At 51.7% G+C, this 21,047-nt stretch overlaps 1 protein-coding gene across 1 annotated transcript; it reads right to left on the bottom strand.

The window, feature by feature from the left end:
- Nucleotides 1–3,473: 3,473 nt before the first annotated feature.
- LOC129783478 (olfactory receptor 14C36-like) lies at nt 3,474–4,463 on the bottom strand. The gene has a single exon (XM_055793436.1). The coding sequence runs from the start codon at nt 4,407–4,409 to the stop codon at nt 3,474–3,476; it is 936 nt and encodes a 311-aa protein (XP_055649411.1). The 5' UTR covers nt 4,410–4,463.
- Between the last annotated feature and the right edge of the window lie 16,584 nt (nt 4,464–21,047).

The raw sequence follows: 21,047 nt of genomic DNA, 5'->3' as shown, positions 1-21,047 counted from the left end.
AGACAAAGCAGACAAAGCCAAGTCGGTTGTTGCAGTATGGTTGGATTTGCCTTTGCAGTCTAAGAAAAATTCTGTTGGATGGTCCAATTTTGTCAACTTGATCATAAGAATCTGAAAAAGATGTTTAGAGTTGACTGCAGTGGATCCAACAGCTGTGATTATCCCTGTACAACAATTCAATTTTGAATGGGCGCTGTCAAACGCTACTGCCCTTCAAGTGGCTCTTGCCAGTTTTCAAGGGCAAGTTCAGCACCATCATCCACCTCATCCACTTTTGAAAATGACTGTAGATGTAACTTTGCAGCCACGGCAGCTAAATCAGAGATGCCCAGTCAAAGGTGACACAGTGTTTACGGACAGGTCTGGAAAACCATGAAAAGCCACTGCTGCTTGGAAGCAGGACGGGCAATGGCATTCCCAAATTGTATATTTGGAAGGAACCCTGGAAGTTGAAGAGTTACAAGCTGCGGCCTTGGCATTTCAGTTCTTCCCAGGCACTCTTAATCTTGTTACTGATTCAGCCTATGTGGCAGCCCTCCTTCCCAAGTTGGATATCACTGTCCTTGGCCATGTCAACCATCCCAAACTTTTAGCAGCTTAGACTTTAGGTTGGGAAGGAATTTGGAAACGCCGCTCTCCATTTTATGTTATGCATTTTACAGCTGTTCTTCCCTACCCGTTCTCTAATTGAAGGCAATGCTAGAGCTGATGCTCTAGTTTCTGTGGCTCTGTCACTGCCTGTTCCTGATGCCCACCAGCAGGCCGTGTTAGCCCACCAATTTTATCATCGTATTTGGCAATCCTGGTATCATCAACTTGGCCAAAAGCGTCTCTCTCAGGCTGCTGCATGCAGCATTGTTGCAGCCTGTCCAGACTGTCCAAATGTTACCTCCATACCCAGTCTTGGAGTCAGTCCTAGAGGCCTTCAAGCTTTAAAACTTTGGCAAACAGATGTCAGTCATTACAACGAGTTTGGCAGACAAAAATATGTCCATGTTACAATAGGCACATATTCTGCTGCAATGATTGCTACTGCCCACACAGGTGAGACCAGTCGTGAGGTCATTTGGCACTGGCAACGTGCTTTGTCTGTGCTCGGTGTCCCCCTTGAAATCAGAACAGACAATGGACCTGCCTATAGCTCCAAGTCCATCATTCAGTTCCTTTCCCGGTGGGGGATCTCCCACAAATTTGGTATTCCCCATTCCCCCGCGGGCCAAGCCATCGTTGAACGCATGAACAATACTCTTAAATGCCTGCTTGAAACACAAGAAGGGCGAATGAAGGAAATGACCCCAGAGGCACGTTCAGAGAAAGCATGCTGTGTTTTGAACTTTTTGAAAATCTCTGCCAACCATGCGGTGCCTCCCATTGTGCGGCACTTTGTGTCACTTGGTAATAAGCAGCCAAAGCACAAAGGCATCTTAGTAGGCATGAAAGACTTTGTACTAGGCAGTGGTCAGGACTGCATGGATTGTTACCTTGGGGGAGAGGTTATGCTTGTGTCTTTACAGATGAAGGTCTGCAATGGATACCAGCTCGCTGTGTGCGGCCTGAGATTAGCGTGCTGGATCGTGGGAGCACGGCTGCCACCAGTCAACCCAACAACTGATGTGTGGTCTCCTTAGCACAGCAACTGAACCCATCCCGGTTTGGTGTGTCTCTGGTGCAAGGCAGTCAACCCTCCCACACATGCCTGGTTGGTGTGCCCTTCCTCAAAACTGACTTGCAACGTGTGTTAACAGACATTATTGCACAAAAGCCGAATGTACGATTTCATCAAAGACTTTGAGTAATGAAGGATCTTACTGAAAACCTTGGTATTTGGGATAATAGGTTAACTCTGTATAACGGTAACCCACAAGAAATTGATATTGTTGGCACATTGAATGCTGATAGTTGTTTTTATGTAGATGCTAATGTACCGGGAGGCCATGATGGCACCATGGCACCCACATAAATCAATATGTGCTCATGCTGATAAGCATAATGTGTTTAAACACAGTATAGCTTTGGATGAAACATGTAATGGTGTAGTTGAGTCATGGAACTGATGGGAATGTATTGCAGCAGCTCTTCTCTTACCCGGAGCAGCAGCAGGGAAAGCATTAAAAGAGTTAAATCACCTTATTTGTTAGGTAGTTAAGAATGCAAATCAAACCTCTAGTGTTTTGGGATTGTTAGCTGATGATTTGCCACCACATGCGATTTTACAAAACAGAGCAGCTATTGAGTTTTTGTTGTTGACTCAGGACATGGCTGTGAGGATCTTGATGGCGTGTACTGCATGGATTTAGGTGCCACATTGCAGCAACATGTTACCAAAACCTGAGAAACTGTCAGGGGTTTTTTGGCATCAATTCACTCAGTTGGCGGTATTGTTTGTTTGCTATTGCCTAGTTTGTGTCATATTTGCCAAGGGCCCTGCAGCGCACAGCACACCTGCCGCAAACAGCACACAGCTGTTCAAAAACAAAATAGGGGAATTGTTGGGGTCTGCAGTCGGTCTGCTAATGAGTTAGTTGACTTTGAAGGCTTAGTCGCGTACCTTTAAGACATCTACAAAAATGTCAGGCATGTAAACAGGATGTGAAAAAACCAGAACTTAAAACCGCAGCATACGGGCGCCTACAGCAACAGCAAACAGCAAGCAAGGAGAAGACATAAAGCCTATCAGCATCTGACACATGTACTGTCTAAGATATATAAGCAATATGTTAAAACAATAAATGCCATTTTAGCCATATTGCCTGAACTCACCCACGCATATACAGTGGTTTTGAGTCTGTCTTGACTTGCGTCACCACACCAACTGTGACAAGAGCTATGGGACTTGTGTGTAACAAGTGTCAGTGCAAACAAGGCTGCCTTTATATTGAAAGTGGCTGCCTTTACATTTAAAATAGGAATGGATCTGGGTCTCACTGAGCCCTGGAGTAGGACAGAGGTGACCATGCAACAGATGTTCCTGATGGGGGCTGGGGTGTAAGACAAAGAAGGGAAAGGAGTGGTGTTAGGGACCTCTTGGGGAATCTGGGGCAGCTTGTGTGGTGTGTCCAGGGGATATGGCACAGAGCAGGCCCCTCAGTCCTTCTCCTTAATTGCCTTGGTTCCTTCACCATGACCCCTAGATCTGCACACCTGCTGTGTGCCCCGACCTGCTGTGTGCCCACACCATGCAGACTCACCCAGCTTAAATCTACACTGGTATTTTCCTCTACCAGGCACTTCCCAGATATCAGTACTGGGAAAAAACTCTTTTATTACATAGATGTGACACAGGAGTCTAGCTGCACCATCCCCCAAAGCACACGTATAAAGGCCTCTGGGTCAAACAGGCTAGGTTCCTGCCTTGAGGAAGTGGACTCCATGCAGGCATTGCAAAACAAACAGGATTGTCACAGATTAAATGCTAAATGCACAGGAAGTTCCAGAGATGACCAGGAAATGCCTTGTGAGGAGATTCAGGCAGTTCAGTGCTGCTGAGAGACACCTGACTGCATCAGCTTCTTCAGTGCGTCCTTCAGCTCCTGGTTCCTCATGCTGTAGATGAGAGGGTTCACTGCTGGAGGCACCACCGAGTACAGAACTGACACCACCAGGTCCAGGGATGGGGAGGAGATGGAGCGGGGTTTCAGGTAGGCAAATATGGCAGTGCTGAGAAAGAGGGAGACCACGGCCAGGTGAGGGAGGCACGTGGAAAAGGCTTTGTGCCGTCCCTGCTCAGAGGGGATCCTCAGCACAGCCCTGAAGATCTGAACGTAGGACAGCACAATGAAAACGAAACATCCACAGACTAAACAGGAACTAGCCACAATAAGCCCCACTTCCCTGAGGTAGGTGTGTGAGCAGGAGAGCTTGAGGATCTGTGGGATTTCACAGAAGACCTGTCCCAGGGCATTGCCTTGGCAGAGCGGCAGTGACAGTGTATTGGCCGTGTGCAGCGCAGCATTGAGAAACCCACTGGCCCAGGCAGCTGCTGCCATGTGGACACAAGCTCTGCTGCCCAGCAGGGTCCCGTAGTGCAGGGGCTGGCAGATGGCCACGTAGCGGTCATAGGCCATGACGGTGAGGAGAGAACACTCTGCTGAAAGGAAAAAGACAATCAGGAAGAGCTGTGCAGCACATCCAGGGTAGGAGATGTCCCTGGTGTCCCAGAGGGAGTTGGCCATGGCTTTGGGGAGAGTGGTGGAGATGGAGCCTAGGTCGAGGAGGGAGAGGTTGAGTAGGAACAAGTACATGGGGGTTTGCAGGTGGTGGTCGCACACTATGGCAGTGATGATGAGGCCGTTGGCCATGAGGGCAGCCAGGTAGATGCCCAGGGAGAGCCAGAAGTGCAAGAGCTGCAGCTCCCGCGTGTCTGCAAATGCCAGGAGGAGGAACTGGGAGATGGAGCTGCTGTTGGACATGTGCTGCCTCTGGGCATATGGTCCTGTCACAGGAGAAAAAGACAGTGATAATTTAGGGGAGACTTCTGCAAGCAAAATCAAAGCCATTTCCCACAGACCATCCCCCCGTCACACACAGACATCCCTCTCTTTTCTCGGAGACCTTCCTGCAGCTGTGTGGCTGCAGCCCTGCTTGGTGCTGGCCGTGTGGGTGATGAAGAGCAGGGCATCTGCCCACGGGCTCTTGACCAGCCAGCCCCACTCTGCAGCAGTGGGTGGGGGCAGGGACCAGTCCTGGTGTTTAACTTTGTCCTCTGAAACCAGTGCCAACGCAGAAGGGCTGGTCAGCGTCTGCAGCGCCAGTGCTAAGGAACGGGAAGGGTGAAGGCATTGTAAGAGAGCTTTAGTTTTTTTCACAGCTCCCCCCCATCTCTCCTGTTGAGTATTTTCAGATGTCAGAAAAGCAGAGCATTTTTGCTGCCCTCCGGGGGAACAGAGTGAGGTCTGTGAGGCAAGAGGATTGCCTGTGGGTGAGTGCACAGTGAGGGGAGGCGGTCTGTCCATCAGGTTCCCAGTTTCTATGGGCTTGCACCTTCCTGAGATGAATGGTGGCCACACTCCCATGTTACCCTGAAATACCACAAGGCACTGCTGAGAACGGACTGACCCACCACAGACCAGTAAAGGTTGTAGACTTTCATCAGAACTCAGCATCCCACCCACAGCAAAGGATACACAGCTCATTTCACCCACCCCAACAGTGTTTTCTCCATCACAGAAACTCTACGCTTCTATGTGGGGCTTTCAGATCACTAATGGGTGCGAGGGGACAGGTTTCCACTCTGGAGGGCAACTCGCTGCTTGGAAGGGAACTTCAAGGAGGTAGCCAAGTGCCCTAACAAGAGCATCAGGTTCAGGGAGAACCAGCCCCTTGCCCAGCCCCACATAGGGCATTGCCCACAGCCCCACAGCTGAGAGGAAAGCTGGGACACTTGTTCCCATGGACACACCTGCAGGAGAGGACCCACAAGGTCAGAGTGTGACTCTGCAGCTGAAACACCCATCCCCAGAGAGCCTGACAGCAAGAGCTAGAGAATAAAACTAACCCAAAACGGCAGAGAAAGAAGTAAAATTGCACTGAAGGTCTAGGTAAGAGTGTCCAGGGCGAGCGAGCCAGGCACTGAGGGCAGCGTTGCCCTTGCCCAGCTCTGCTCGCCGCCTCCCACACACCAACACTGCCGGGCAGCTGCTCTCAGCCCCTGTGCTCTGCAGAGGGACCGGGGCACGTGGCTGCAGAGCTGCACCGCGGCTCTGCTGGAGCTCTGGCTGCAGAGGGGGTGGCTCACGCCTCGGGACCCCCAGCCCTGAGGGCAGAGGCTTTGCTGGGGGGAGAGCAGGCCAGGGGGATGCCTCAGAGAAAGGGGTCTGCACTGCACATGGTCAGAGAGAGCTTTCTGATTCTCCCTTCCACAACAATTCTGTCTGAAGTTTCCTATCAGTCCTTGCAATATCCTGGATGTCAGGAGACTTTCCTTGTGGGACGTATCTCCCTGTGCCAGGTCTTTCCCTGTCAGTGCTCACAGACCACATCTCTGCCTCTGTGCACTGGCCCCACACAAACGTGCCTCTCTGAAGGGCACTGGCTGGGCACAGGGTCCTGTCCGCAGGGGGAGAAGGGCAGCTCAGAACGACCCTGATGGCTCCAGCAAAGGTGCTGCTGCTGCTGTTCATAGGCGGAGGAGTGGCTGAGGGCACTTCAGGAGGCTCCTGGCAGACCTCCTCATCACTCAGAGTTACAGCTGGCAGTCTCAGGGACATCTTCAAACTCGAGATCTCCATTAACATTTCTGCCTCCCCTCTCCTGCCCCCAACAACAGAAAACTGAAAACACAGATTGAGGAGAGCCCTGGATTTATCATAGCAATCCCTGCGCTGACCTTTGATACGAAAAGTCTCATCCAGACATATTCTGAGGGTAACCTATACTTGTAAGCAGCGCTCACCCTTGCGGCACACTCTCAACAGCAGAGAGATCCTTCCCTATCAGGGGTCGGTCCATACGCCCCCAGAGCTGTCGGGAGCCCCCAGCAGGCTGAGAGCTGCCCCTGGCAGGCGGCAGAGCCCCTGCCCCAGCACACAGGCCCCTGGGCTGCAGGGACCCTGCTGGCAAGGACAGCCCTGGGCAACCCTGCCTGCACAGCCACCTTCACAGCCCTGCAGCCGGCCCTGGCACAAGGCAGCCCACATGCCCTGGCCCTCCCACGCTGCAGCAGGGAAGCCCTGCTCTGCAGCACACTCGCCTCCTCCACAGCACAAGGCTCCCACACGGTCCCACAGGCTGGGGGGGCCCCAGCTGCTGCAGACCCGGCTAGGAACTGCAGAGGCATTGCCCTGCAGCCACACACTTACCGGCTCCAGGGCTCTGCAGATTTCTCCAGCAGGGAGCTCTCAGCAGCCCCCCACCAAGGGCTGCTTTTGAGCTCTCCCTGCCTCCCTCCTCTGCCCCTCTGGGCTCCCTCCAGGTGTCCCTGGGGCTGCAGGGGAACCTGCTGGGCAGCAGGATGAGGCAATCCCTCACGGGCCTTGCCTCTCCTGGGGGGACACACTTATTTCCAGCAGTGGCAATTCCCTTACTAGAAAAAGTTTTCTGCAGGAGTATCAACTTTTGTTAACCCATTACTAGAGAGGACACCAGGAAAACTGCAGCAAAGGATCCAAGTACTCCTAAAAGAGCGTGTGTGCATGTGTGTGTCTGGTGGTTCTGCAGGCAGGGGCAGGGAGGATGTCTTCAGTGCTTCAGTAAGCCCTGCAGAGCCCATTTCAGCACTTCATTGCACAGTCCGAGGGCACAAGACTCAGCTCTCCTTTGCCCAGGCCATGTCTCTGCTCTGAAGCAAAGCCTTTGCACCCACGGGCTCGGGGACACTTGGTACCAGGTTGCCTTATGGCCAGGCAGAGCTGGGCTGGTGCCACAGCTGGGGGGCTTCAGCCCAGATGTGCAGCAGTGCTTTCATGTTACGACAAGGGGTTTCCTCAGACTCTTGGTTTTTAATGAGCCTGGCAGTTTCCAAAGAGAGACGAGACCCTTGTGTCTGACCAAGCTGCCCACGACCTGTGCTTTGGCAGCCCACTGTATCCGAGGGTGACTCTACCAACCTATCCAGGAACCCCGCTGACAGCATCATTGAGTCAGAGCCCTTAAAACACCTACTCACATCTCCAGAGACTTATAGGAAATGAGCTTCAGCTGAAGATTTTTATTATGCAAGTTTGTGACAGAGCAAGGTTCAAAGAATGCCAGTAATGGTAGGCTGACTGCAAAACACGCTTAAAGCAACACACTGAGCAACAGCTACCGTGAGTTAGTGCTAGCATAAAGTTCTTACCCTATAGGCGTCCCTAGGGGGAACGACAGGTTCAGCCCATCCACTGATCCCAGAAGTTCCCATGGAGTCTCCACTCACTTATCCCCTCATTGTCCACTTTGACACTTCATAGCACGTTGCTTATTCATTTACCTACATGGGATAGGTTACAAGTTTCTCACTCGTGAGGTACGTTAGTGCTCACCCTCAGGCAGCACCACGGAAGGCTTTCACTGACTGCACACGCTCCCCAAGCGGGGTTTTGCCCGCGTTTGAGGGCTGTTTGACATGGAGGTTGCAATCTGTCACTACCACAGTTACCTTTGTCTTACTATTGGCTGGGGGTTTTTTGGTTTGTGTTTTTAGGTGTTTTTGGTTTTGTTTTTTTTTTTTTTTTTATATGTATGAGGGTTGAAAGACCTTACCAGCTTGTCTTCGGCTGTGGCCAGAACTTCCTTGCTTGAATGCTCCTTCCTTTGGCAATGGTGTTCTTTCCACCCCTTGTTCTATGTCACTCATCCTTCCCAAGGTGACTCCCTTGGTCAAGAAGTCCCTTCATTCCCAGAGAGTGGGTCCTCACTTGACCTCACTTTGTTCACAGAGGTGTTTATCAGATAGTGAACCACTGAATCACTGTGGTAATTGAGTGGTTTAGAACACCCGCCACCTCCGGACTTATTTCAGTCCTGGCCCAGTTCATTGTATTGACATTTCGGTGGAGCTTGAGTGACTCCAGTCATTCATATTGTTGTTACTGTTTGGTATCCTGTGCCCAGGGAGGTGTAGTAGGACCTTGGAGGTGGGTAACTTTGGCATGGAGGTGTGCATTGGTATTACAGGGAGATTATTTCATCTGAGGAAAGTCCTATCACCTCAATGGTTGGCTCAGCAGTGGACAGCCTCTCGTAGCTTCTTATGTGACATCAGCTGTGTGGTACCATCAAGTTTCCCTTCCTGCAGGGAGCACAGCAGAGCTTGACTGTGGGGTCTCCACTTGCTCCACCCTCCACTACTCCCATCAGCAGGTGCTGAGATGGCAGGGTGTGTTGCTTAGGGAGCTGTGGTAGAGTAGATTCCGTCCATGACAACCATCCTAAAAGCGATGCAGTTACTTTAGCCTAGAAATCTTTCTATACTGCTAGGCTTCTGTTGGGTCCCAGTTTTCCCTAATTCCAAAGTAAAGAGTAAATTTCCCAGGGACAATTGAAACAGGAGACACAGAAAAAAGTCCCCTCAACCCCACTCTGTAGTGGGGTGAACTGGGAGTGACAATGCTGGAAAGCCCTTTGATGCCATGAGAACGTTTAATCTTTGATCACCCCAAGTTCCTCTTTCCCCCTTGCCATAAGGCAGGACAGACACCTGCAGAGCCCACAGCATAGTCCCTTGCTCCTTGGAACAGCCTCAGCCAGACCAACCACAGCTCATGAGAGGGACATCCAAAGGTCTTCCAAAAATCAGAAAGGCCTTTTCAGTGTGGTTTTGATGAGGAAAGCTTGAGGGTTTGTTCAGAGAAATCTCCCCTAACTTGTCACAGTCTTTTCCCTATTGGATAGGTCCCCATTCCCAGAGGCAGCAAATGCCCAGTGGCACCTTCATCGCCCAGTTCCTCCTCCTGGCATATGGAGACCCATGGGAGCTGCAGCTCTTGCACTTCTGGCTCTTCCTGAGCACCTGTCCTGGTTTCAACCGGGACAGAGTTAATTTTCTTCTTCAGTATATGATCTGTTTGGGCTATGATGTGAGAACAATGCTGAGAGCACACTCATGTTTTTAGTTGTTGCTGGGCGATGTTTATGCTAAGTCAAGGACTTTTTGGTTCCTTGGGCACTGCCAGCGAGAGGGCTGGAGGGGCACGGGATATTGGGAGGGGACACAGCCAGGACAGGTGACCCAGGGTAGCCAAAGAGGTATTCCATACCATATGACGTCATGCTGAGTATATAAACTGGGGGAAGAGAAGGAAGTTGGGAACATCTGGCATTATGGCGTTTGTCTTCCCGAGTAACCATGGCACGTGATGGAGCCCTGCTGCCCTGGGGATGGCCGAACACCTGCCTGCCCATGGGAAGTGGGGAATGAATTCCTTGCTTTGTTTGCTTGTGCCCGCGGCTTTTTGCTTTGCCTATTAAGTTGTACTTGTCTCAATCCTTGCGTTTTACATTCCTTCCCGATTTTCATCCCGATCCCTCTGGGTGAGGGAGGGGTGAGCAAGTGACTGCGTGGTGCTTGGTTGCCGGCAAGGGTTAAACCACGACAGCACCGACCTGGCTGCCCTCATAACCAACGGCCTCGTCATCACTGCCGTCATCAGCTCAACACCCGGATGTATTTCTTCCTCCTCAACCTCTCCCTTCTCGACCCGTGTTCCATCTCCACCACTCTCCCCAAAGCCCCAGAGGACCTTTGGTGCAGCTGAACCTCATGTCCAGGAAGGACAAAGTGCTTTGGAATGTGTCCTTGGCAATGCTACCTGTGATCCAGGAACACTGTGGAAATCATTGGTCTGTTCCTCAACTGCCTCAGCACAGGGATGATAATCAACGGTGCTGGCTAACTGGGGAGGCCCCAGAAGACTGGGGGTTAGTCAAAGTGGTGCCCACCTGCAAGATGGGCAGGAAGGAGGATCTGGAGAACTACAAGCCTGTAAACCCAATCCTTGTGTCAGAGAAGGTCATGGACGACAACTAGGTTGCTCAGGCAAGACTTGCCCTTGTTGAAGCCATGCTGGCTGTGCTGAATTACCTCCCTGCTCACCGTCGGCCTTAGCACAGCTTCTAGGAGGATCTTTTCCATGATCTTCCCAGGCACGGAGCTGATGCTGACAGGTGGCCAGTTCCCAGGGTTCCTCTTTCTACCCTTTTGGAGGATGCGTGCAATGTCTCTCTTTTTCCAGTCACCAAGAACTTCACCTGAGTGACTTGACATTTCCAATAGCATGGAGGGTGGCTTGGCGACTCCATCAGCCAGCTCCCTCAGGACTCAGGCATTCATCTAGTCAGGTCCCACAGACTTACTCATGTTCAGGTTCCCCATGTCTGTTGTTACTGGTTTGCCAGTTGTGTTTGTTGGGGGTGCACATTTAATTTGTCCTTCATTCTCTAAGTGACATGCCTAGACCAGTCCTTCTTCTCCTTCTTCTTTGAGTCCCGTGCCATGTTCAGATCCAGCCACACTTTGTCCCTCCTGACACATCCCTACGTAACTGGGCAGCATCCCTATACCCTTTGCAGGATCCATGGCCCTCCTTCCACATCCTCTGCAATTCCTGGATGGACCTCTTCAATCGGGTACATCTGACAGTTGACGGGATGTGTCAGGAAGACTCTCAGAGTTTCTGTAATGCAGAGGAGAAGGAGATGCTCCAGAGGAGGGCTTCCTTGCCACACCATCAGGGGAGAAGGCATGGCGGCTCTCTGCTCCCAGGCACAGCTGCAGGGGTGTGAAGTTGCTGTGTGTGGAACAAGGGGTGCCCAAGGCCGGCTGGGCTGAGTGGGTGGTGGGAGACTAGAATTCATGTTGCTGGTTTGGAGCAGGCACTGAGAACCCAGCTCTCGTTAGCACTTTTCTGAGCTGCTCCTTTGGCCCTGCACACACCAGGATGGCCCTGGGCAGTGCCGTGCTGCCAGGAGGGTGCAGAAGGGCAGAGCTGAGCACAGAGCGGGTGGGATGGCTATGTGAGCCCTGAGTAGCTCGGAGGCATGGGGCCAGAGAAGCAGCTCCAGGCAGGGACAGCTCCAGGCAGCAGAGACGTGGGCAGGCAGCAAGAGGGAGCTGCTCCCAGAAACACTGTGGGAGGGGGGATTCAGGCATCTCCCTGCCATCCCCTGCAGGGCAGGCACCTTCCCTGGAGAAAGCCCCTGCTCTTCTTTACCATCAGCATAGCCTCTGCACTTAGAGCCATGGGCTCGGTCGCCTTCTCCGTGGCCTCACCCCAGAAGGGGAGAAATCACCAAATACCCTCCCAGCTGCCCCATCCTGCCTCCACTGGTAGCAGCGCTGCAGCGTTTGTCCATCTTCCCCCCTTCTGTCTCTGCTCCTCGTGCTCTTATCACTCAACTTGGATGCGGCGTGGGACTCAGAAGCACTTGAGAGACCAGCCTGAGGGGTCTTGCCATACAGGTTAGCCTATGGCAGTAAGGTCTCCCAATCGCCTCCTGATACCTAAGCTCCCAGAAGTCCAAAAGAGACACCTCTCACTTCAGGACACCCCACCTTCAGGAGCTGGGTGGCTGCAGGCTGCGCTCCAGAAGGGCACAACTCTCCGGTGGCATCGCTGTGTGATCAGGGAGCCCCATGGAGAAGACACCCCAGGAATGCTGCTGGGTAGCTGTGCACAGGCAGCTGCAATGTGCCCTCTGTGTCCCTGGCTGCAGGGGCAGAGCGGAGATCCTTCTCAGGTATGATGAGGCAGCATGAGGAGTTTGCAGATCGGTACTTGGAAACTGGCTGCCTCTGCTCTCAGCAGCGTCCAGTTCCTTCTCTGGGAAGCACTGGGGGTGATAGTCCTGCAGGTCAAGGAGCTGCCAGCACAGGGCAGCTGAAACCAGGGCGGGTGGACAGACTGGCTGTCCTCAGTCCGCACAAAGGGACTGTCTCTTTGCCTCTCAGGGCCCACCTGATGGCACCTGCAGTGCAGCAGGAATGGCAGTGCCAAAACCACTCCTCAGCTGTGGTGGGGCAACCGGAACAAAATACACAGAGAAAAATCCCCTCAACTCCGCTCCATAGTTGGGTGAACACGGGGTGGCAATGCTGTGAAGCCCTTTGATGCCCTGAGTGTATTTAATCCTAGATCACGCCACGTTCCTATTTCGCTACTGCTGTAGGGAAGGACTGACTCCTGCAGAGCCCACAGCAGAGTCTCCTACTCCCTGGAGCACCCTCAGCAAAAACCAACTCATGAGAGATCTAGTAAAGGTCTTCGGGAAAGCAGAGAGGCCTTTTCAGTGGAGTTCCTCTGAGAAATATGTTAGGTTTTGCTCAGCAAAGTCTTGCCTAACCCTTTTCCCTCTCAGACAATCTCTATGCCAGGAAGCACCAGATGCCAAGTGGCAACTCCTTAACCCAGTTCCTCCTCCTGGCATTGGCAGACACGCGGGAGCTGCAGGTCTTGCACTTCTGGCTCTCCTGGGCATCTCCCTGGCTGCCCTCATGGCCAACAGCCTCATCGTCACCACTGTACTGTGCAATCACCTCCTCCACACCCCCATGTCCTTCATCCTCATAACCTCTACCTCCTCGACCTGGGCTCCATCCCCACCATTCTCCCCAAAGCCATGCTCAGATTCCTGTACGACCAGAGCCATCTCTTACCGAGGATTTGCTGCCCAGCACTTACTGATTCTCTTTTTCATTTCAGCAGAGTATTTTCTTCTCACTGTGATGGCTTATGACTGCTTATGAGATTTGCCATCTACCTCGCAAACCTGACAGCCTGCAGTTGTGCGTGAGGAGCTCCACAGTGGATGTCATTTCCCTCAGCTTTACAAAACTCTTGTCATGGTCTTCATCAGTGTTCTTCTGCCCAAGCGATGCCATGACACTCTGGGTGCAAACAGAAAGAGATGAGTAAAACACCAGCTGGATGGTCAGGCTGAGAGAGCAGTGGGGAAGGGCTCACACCCCACCTGGAGGCCACTGGGACATACTGGGGCAGTGTGGGCAGCACAGGGGACTCTCCTGCTTACAGTTTAAGAGCTGGAAAGATAATCCAGTGGAGGCAACTCTCACAGTGTCTGTCGGTGGCACGAAACTGAGAGGACCATCCCTGTGCCCTAGGGATGCCATGGAGGGGAACCCTGGCAGGTGGGGTGGCCGCCCTGTCAGGAGCTGCACAGATGCAGGAAGGACCAAGGGCAGAGCCTGCACCTCCCTCGGGTGGACTAACACCCTGCAGCTGCAGGGCCTGGGACCTGCCTGGCTGGGCAGTGTCTGTGCAGAAAAGGCCCTGGTGGTGCTGGGGGACAGAAGGCAAAACACAATCCCAGCCCGTGACCTGGTAGCAGAGGCAGCCAGCCGTGCCCTGGAGCGTATGAAGAGGTGCCTTGACAAGGGAGTGCGGGAAGTGATTGTGTCTCCGTGCTCATCCCTCGTTAGACCCCCTGTCCATGACTGTGTTCATTTTTGGGCCCTGACTGGGGAGGGAAGGAGGGAGGGAGCGGCTGGGTGGCTGCTGGGCATTTGGCCAGTGACAAGCCGTTACAGCAAGGAAGGTGTGTATGTGGGAGGGAGTTGAGGAAGGAAGGGAGGCAGCAGAATGTCCCCAGGACTTGGAGGGCCATGGAGTCATTTCATTGGCCACCCCATTCAGAATGAAGCTGGGAAGTGAGCCTGAAATTCAGAACCAACAAGGTCCATAGACAGGCCAGGCTGTTCCTGTGGTTGTGCCTGGAGACCCGCACACCTACAGCACAGGTTGTGCTGGGGCTGAATCTCCTGCCTGGCTTCAATGGCCTCCCGAAGCCATGGACAAAGCTTTGGGTGGAGGCCCCAGGTGAGGCTGGTCAGGGCCAGGAAGGCCTAGGGATGCTCTCAGGGCCCTGCCCCCATGGGATCCCACCTGCCAGTGCCCTCAGCAGGCCAGGTTCTCCTTCCCTCCTGTCCTGGGCTGTGCTCTGCTGCTCTCCTTCCCCATGTGCCTGGGCATCAGGGACACCACAACTGCACACTACTAGAAGCAAGGTGGCCCTGGTCTTCAAATCCCTGAGCAGATTGTCCTCTTTGGGGAGTCCCAGGTGCAGATGAGCATCAGAGTGGGTGGCCTGGTTGGTCTGGGGAACTCTCCCACAAAGACCTGGGCTCCTGGCATCCTTGCTTACCTGTGCAGTGATCACCAAGGAGACTGATTCCCCCAGAAGAGACAGGCTCTGTGATCCACAGGTTTCCTCAGGTCATTTCAAGAAGACGTTGTTCATGCCTCACCCTGACTGTATGACCTGTCGCTCTGTCCTGGCTCGGGCTGGCATGGAGTGCATTTTCTTCACAGCAGCCCTTCTGGTGCTGTGCTTTGCATCTCTTCCTAAGGCAGCGCTGACCACACACCAGTGTTTTGGCCACCGCTGCAGAGTAATCACCAAGGCTTCTCTTTCTCACACTCTGCCTGCGCTACAAGGAGACTGGGGGGATGCAAGGAGCTTGGGCAGCTGACCCCCAGTGACCACAGGGATATTGCATATCCCAGGACGTTGTGCTCATCAATAACAGCTCGGGGAAAGGAGGATGAAAAGAGGACATTTGTGGTCATGGCATTTGTCTTCCCGTGTCACTGACAGATTGCTGAAGAGCAGCTTTTCTGGAGATGGCTGAACCCCTGCTGCCCATGGCAAGGAGTGAGCGAATTGCTCATGTTGCTCTCCTTGCACACAAAGCTTTTGCTTCTCCTGTTGAACTGTTATTTTCCTGACCTGTGAGTTTTCTTCTGATCCTCTCCCCCATCACGCTGGGCATGTAAGGGGTCAGTGAGCAACAGATGCTGGGCATTTGCGTGCTGGCCAGTGTCAAACCACAACTAATTCCTCCCTCAGTGCCACCCTGGCTGCTCTCCCCTTTGATCCACACTCAAGCTCTCACCCAACCTCATTGCCTGTCCAATACAAGAGCTCCATGTATCTGAGCTGCCCTGACCTCACACAGAGCGTCCCCCTCCCCTCATCTTTCCCGTAGGTCTCCCCTACAGACCTTGTGTCTCCATCCCCTACCAAAGGCGTGGGAGCTGCCCTGCCCCTCCTCAGCGCTTACGCCACTGATGTCACAGCTCTGTGGTGGCACAGGGGGCTCCTGCTGCCCATGCCCCAGGCGGTGGGCTCTGGGGCCCATGTGGGCTGCAGCACCTCAGGGGTGGCACCAGGGCCAAGGGCAGGCTTGTCACACGGACACCGGTACCCAGGGATGGGAGCCCTTGTGTGGGAGGGGTTTGCTGCCCAGCAGAGGATGCTGGAGCGGGTGGCAGGGGGCAGCAGAAGGATGAAGGACGTTCCCACCACGAGAGCAAGGGCTGCAGTCCCCGAGGCCAGAGGGCAACAGGCCTGGGCTGCGCAGCCCTGGCAGGAGAGGGCTTTGCTCTCCCAGGTGACTCTGTAGCACCCTGCGGCCTGTGCCAGAGCTGAAGCTCGTCTCCAAGATGGGCAAGATGCTGCTGCTGGTGCTGAGAGAGCCCCTGGAGGAGGCCAGCCCGTGATCCAGCCCTCCTGGGGCTATCCTGCTGGTGGCAGGCCGGCCAGAGAGCAGCTCTGCAGAGAAGGACCTTTGGGTGCCGGAGGACAAGCAGCTGAGCAGGAGCCATCGATGCACCCTCATGGCAAAGGCCAATGGCCCCCTGGGCTGCATTAGGAAAAGCATCGCTGGCTGATGGGGGGAGGTGACCCTTCCCCTCCTCTCAGCACTGCTGAGGCCACATCTGGAGTGCCGTGTCCAGGGCTGGGCTTCCCAGAGCAAGGGAGTTGTTGACCTACTAAAGTCCTGCAAAAGGCCACCAAGCTTCTTGAAGGGACTGGAACGTGGCTCCCAGGAAGACAGGGTGAGAGATCTACAACTGTTCAGTCTGGAGAAGAAAAGGCTCTGAGAGTCTTATTAATGTATGCAGCATTCCATGCGAGCCAAGGTTACACTTTTTGAACTGAGGATGTTCAACCACTGCAGGTAGTTGCCAAGAGTGGTTATGGAAAGTCCACCCCTTGACATATTCCAAACCTACCGAGCCAAGGCCTTGTACAACCGGCTTGAGCTGGCTGCACGTTTTAAACTAATTGGTTCTTGAAGCTAAGCCTTGCATACTAGGCAATCCCTGACTGGTGGTTAACTACCAGCAATTAACCGCAAGGTGTTACCTTTCCTTGGCGCCAAGCTTGGTGCCATCCGTCTCCCACTCCCCTGTGCTCTGTAAACATGCCTCATCATGTTAATTGTTGTCTAGACAAGCTCGAGCACATTCCCCTCAGATAACTGATTGCCGCGCATGGTCCTAGTTTCCAGACCGCTCCTGCATCTCCCCCTTCCTGTTGCACAAAAGAACCCCTGAAACGGAGCAAAAACATGGCACAAGTAATAGAACAAATAAAAAACCAACTAAGACATATTATCAATGTCAAAATAACCCACTGTCTTTGTTCCATACAGTTTTACACTTTCCCCTTTTTGTTTTTGAACAGCTAGTACCAGGTTTGCCATGTTCTGCAGGGCCCTTGCAAACATGACAGCAACCAAGGCAATAGCAAACAAACAATACTGCCAATTGAGTGAATGGATGCCAAAAAAGGCTGAAATTTTCTCAGATTTTGTTAACATGTTGCTGCAATGGGGCGCCTAAAATCCACACAGCGCATACCATCAAAATCCTCACAGCCATGTCCCTGAACAAACAACAAAAAGCAGTGGCAATTTTGACTCACATTCTGAACTGCCTACCAAACAAGGTGATTTAACTCTTTAATGCTTTCCCTGCTGTTACTCTGGATAAGAGAAGAACCGCTGCGACACGTTCCCATCATAGCCTCCTACTGCATTAGCATCTACAGAAAGACAATTATCGACAAAGTGTAAACAATATCAGCTTCTTTTGGATTAACATTATACATAGATGGACGGGCACACCATACAAGAACTGGTTCAGTCAAAAAGTTCGAAACATCGCATGCCTTCTCTGAACATACCTCTGGGGTCATTCCCCTCATTCCCTCTCTTTTTTTATGCAAAGAGAAACACTTTTACCATAACAGAGAAGCCCCTATTTACATCTCTGAGCCCGGACACAAACCACAGCTGTATGCTCCACCAGGCTCAGGGCAGAAATTGTTCATGTAGTTACTTAGCTCTATATCACTACAAGTATGCAGACACCTATTAAACACTAAATAACCATGTTTATCTTTCCTATTCTCCTTCACAATACCCAGCTGTTCTCTCATCTCTTGTTAGGTCAAATATTCTCATTTTCCTCTCCTACATCTCTCTTCAGACATTCTCTATCCTCCTTTTTTTTGCTTGTTAATTGCGACAAGGCAAAGGTTGTGTGTAGCTGGGTGACCATGACCTGATTTATGTTAGAATCAACTAAACACTGAATACAGGAAAAAAAGGTATGGGAGACGTAAGGCAAACATCAATAAGGTGGTTAAAGATAATTATAATAAATCCTGTAATACTTTTGATCCATGGCCCAAAGTTTCCCAGCCGTGAGAAGAGACCAACGGCATCCCGCCCCTGGCTCTGCTGCAGATCCTTGTTTTAAGGCTTTTGAGTTTTGTATACTTTTGTAAATTAATTCACAGTGGTCACTCAGATTCACGTAACACATCCTACCAAAGTCTTCACACTTGTGTCCCTGTGCTAATAATAAAAATCAATAGCAACTCGGTTCTGTAGCAACATATGATGGACAGAATCAACATCTGTTAATACGCCAGAAAAAAAAAAATTAGTATTTTTAGTATTACTTTGTTTAGCAAGCTAGCAGCCTAATTTACTAAGCAAGTTAAGAGCGTGTACTATTCTTACAGAAGAGATTAGAGAAGCAAAAATGTGTTATGCCGCATTCCAGAACTCAGCCTGAGAATTACAGTCTGCTGTGAGTTCTGCGTTACAATCATTTGACACATGTTGGGGTTGCGATTGTGAAAGTTGCCCGTTTACAATTTTCATTGACATTATCACAGCTAGTTGTTTTAAAAGCAACCCTTGAGCTTCCTGAAGTTCGACTTGTTGCAAAATATTCTGAAGCCAATCAATCAAGTTAGTATTAAAGTTAGTGACTCTCTAGGACCCTGCAAGACTGTGGCAAGACTCCCGCACCCTGACTGCTTTAATAGCCATCTCATTCATTTGCAAACAGTTGTCCCTGGCATACCTTGCCTGAGTCACAGAATCGGCACAGTTAATTGCTCCAGCTATCTGCTCATAGTTAACAGCAATTCCCCGATTAAGGTTTTCAGTCAAGGCCACTACAGGTAGCTCACAAAAATCAAATAACCACATCATATACTGTATCAGTTAGTACCATACAAAGCAGTAACTTCCAATCATGCAGTGTGAGTGTATAAGGCTCTGCCATCACTTCAAGAAGGGACATAGCAAATGCATTATAAATCCTCCCTTCCCCCACTGCTTTGCTTAACCCTTTAACAGCCTCGTATTGCACAGGCTGCCACTCTGCAGGTTGATTTGTCTGACAAAATACTGAACATCACTGAACTGATTCCCACTTGCATTCCTGCCACCAATCCCTCACACTCCCTTTCACCCTCCCCAAAAATACAATCAATGCATCAGGAGAGACAAGGGGATGGGGGAAAGGTCTAGCTCTTTTCCAGATCTATAGGACCTGGATCAAAAGGTTTATCAGTGTCAATGGAATCATTCTCCGAGTTGTCCTGTTCCCGTGCTTGGTCCTGTGTTGTGAGGGTCGCTGCAGTCAGTGACAGAAGCTTTGGGGGCAGAGGAGGTGTGGACAGAATCGCCATCGCTGACGGTGTCTTGAGAAGAGTCGCGCTGTCGGTGGAATTTACAGCTTCCTCTGGTTTAGCACCGCTAGTAGAATTAGTCCACACTTGGCAAAGAGTAGTCAGAATTTGCCACCAAGATGTTAAATGCATTCCCGACACGGAGTTCCCCTCCGCGGCAGCATCATACAATTGGCTGCTGTATGTACACACTTTCATTCTTTCAAAGTCTCTAAAGTTTCTTGGCTGCTCACCTGTCTCGATGAATACAGGTGTTATCCTCGGGGTTTAGGTTGTCCGCCTGGTCCAGCCAGCAAGACGATCGTTCAGCCAAGCCTTTTCCTCCGGAACGCAGCCCTCTTCCACGAGCTGTCTTTTTGTACAGACCAGTTCCGTCCTTATTCTTCCAAGGCTTGGGAACACCACCATAGGGGTCACCATTTGAGGAGACTGAGGCACGGACTGCCAGATCTCACTAGAAGACCCTTTATGAGTCCATATACGTCTCTTTCTGGGGATGAAGCCTGATTCCCCATTACGGATTTCCCACAGCTCACCTCTCAACTCCGGAGGGATTTCAGGCCGGCTCCTGCTTCCTTTCAGCAGATCATTCAGAGGTCTGTGGGATTCGCTGCATGTCGCTCAGATAGGCGATTCGAGAGCCCTTCACGTTAGATCCTTAAACGCATCACGTCGGGGTCACCAATTTGCGGCGAATGAAGAGACGGGACGCAGCTTGATGCAAGCAAATGTCAATTTATTGTACAGAAGCACGCGTTTTTATACACTTTCAGAAGCTGCGCGTTTTAAACTAATTGGTTCTTGAAGCTAAGCCTTGCATACTAGGCAATCCCTGATTGGTGGTTAACTACCATCAATTAACCGCAAGGTGTTACCTTTCCTTGGCACCAAGCTTGGCGCCATCCGTCTCCCACTCCCCTGTGCTCTGCAAACATGCCTCATCATGTTAATTGTTGTCTAGACAAGCTCGAGCACATCCCCCTCAGCTAACTGATTGCCGCGCATGGTCCTAGTTTCCAGACCACTCCTGCAGCTGGCCGTGCCTCTCCTAGCGGGTTTCCCTGGGTAATCTCCAGAGGTCCCTTCCAATGTCAACGTTCTCTGTCATTCTCTGAGTTTCAAGGACACAAGCAAGACAGAATGAAATGAACAATGCATACCCTTGACCGCAAAGATAGCAGGGTCTATGGAGAGGACCCACGCTGGAGCAGGGCAGAAGTGTGACGAGGAAGGAGCAGCAGCGGTTTCCTGTGCCATCAACCCTCTTCAACATCCCCCCTACACCTCTCAGGGTGTGCTTGTGTAGGTGAATTGGGATCAATGGAGTAATTTGGCCCTGGGAGAAACTGGGGAATGGTCTTCAATGTTTTGGTCATTGTTTCTCACAATCAACATCTTGTTTTAATTGGCAATGAATGAAATTGATCTTTGGCAAGACAACACATCTTTGGCTATGACAGGGATCGGTAAGTAGTCTCTCTGCCTGTACCTTGACTCAGGAGCATCACTGGTTTATTTTCTCCCTTTGTCCTGTTGAGTCAGGGGAGCAGATGAAGAGCTGGGTGGCTGGCTGGGTGCTGGCCATGGTTAACCCTCCACAGGACCACATCAGGACTGCTGAGCCCACAGTGGGGCTCCCCCGCACAAGAAAGACCCTGCCAGACTGGAGCAAGTCCTGCAGAAGCCAGAAGGATGGTTGGGACCTGGAGCATGTTATGGACAAGGAGAGGCTGAGAAACTGGGGTTTATTTGAGATAACATCGAGAGTGAAAGACTGGACCCAGGCCAGTTGGTGGGATCTCCGTCAGTGGTTTACTTCACTATTTCTCAAAGCAAAG

Source organism: Falco peregrinus, unplaced genomic scaffold (assembly GCF_023634155.1).
Source record: "Falco peregrinus isolate bFalPer1 unplaced genomic scaffold, bFalPer1.pri scaffold_42, whole genome shotgun sequence".
Taxonomy (NCBI): domain Eukaryota; kingdom Metazoa; phylum Chordata; class Aves; order Falconiformes; family Falconidae; genus Falco; species Falco peregrinus.
Note: the sequence above shows the minus strand (reverse complement) of the source record. Positions and strands in the feature narration are given on the sequence as shown.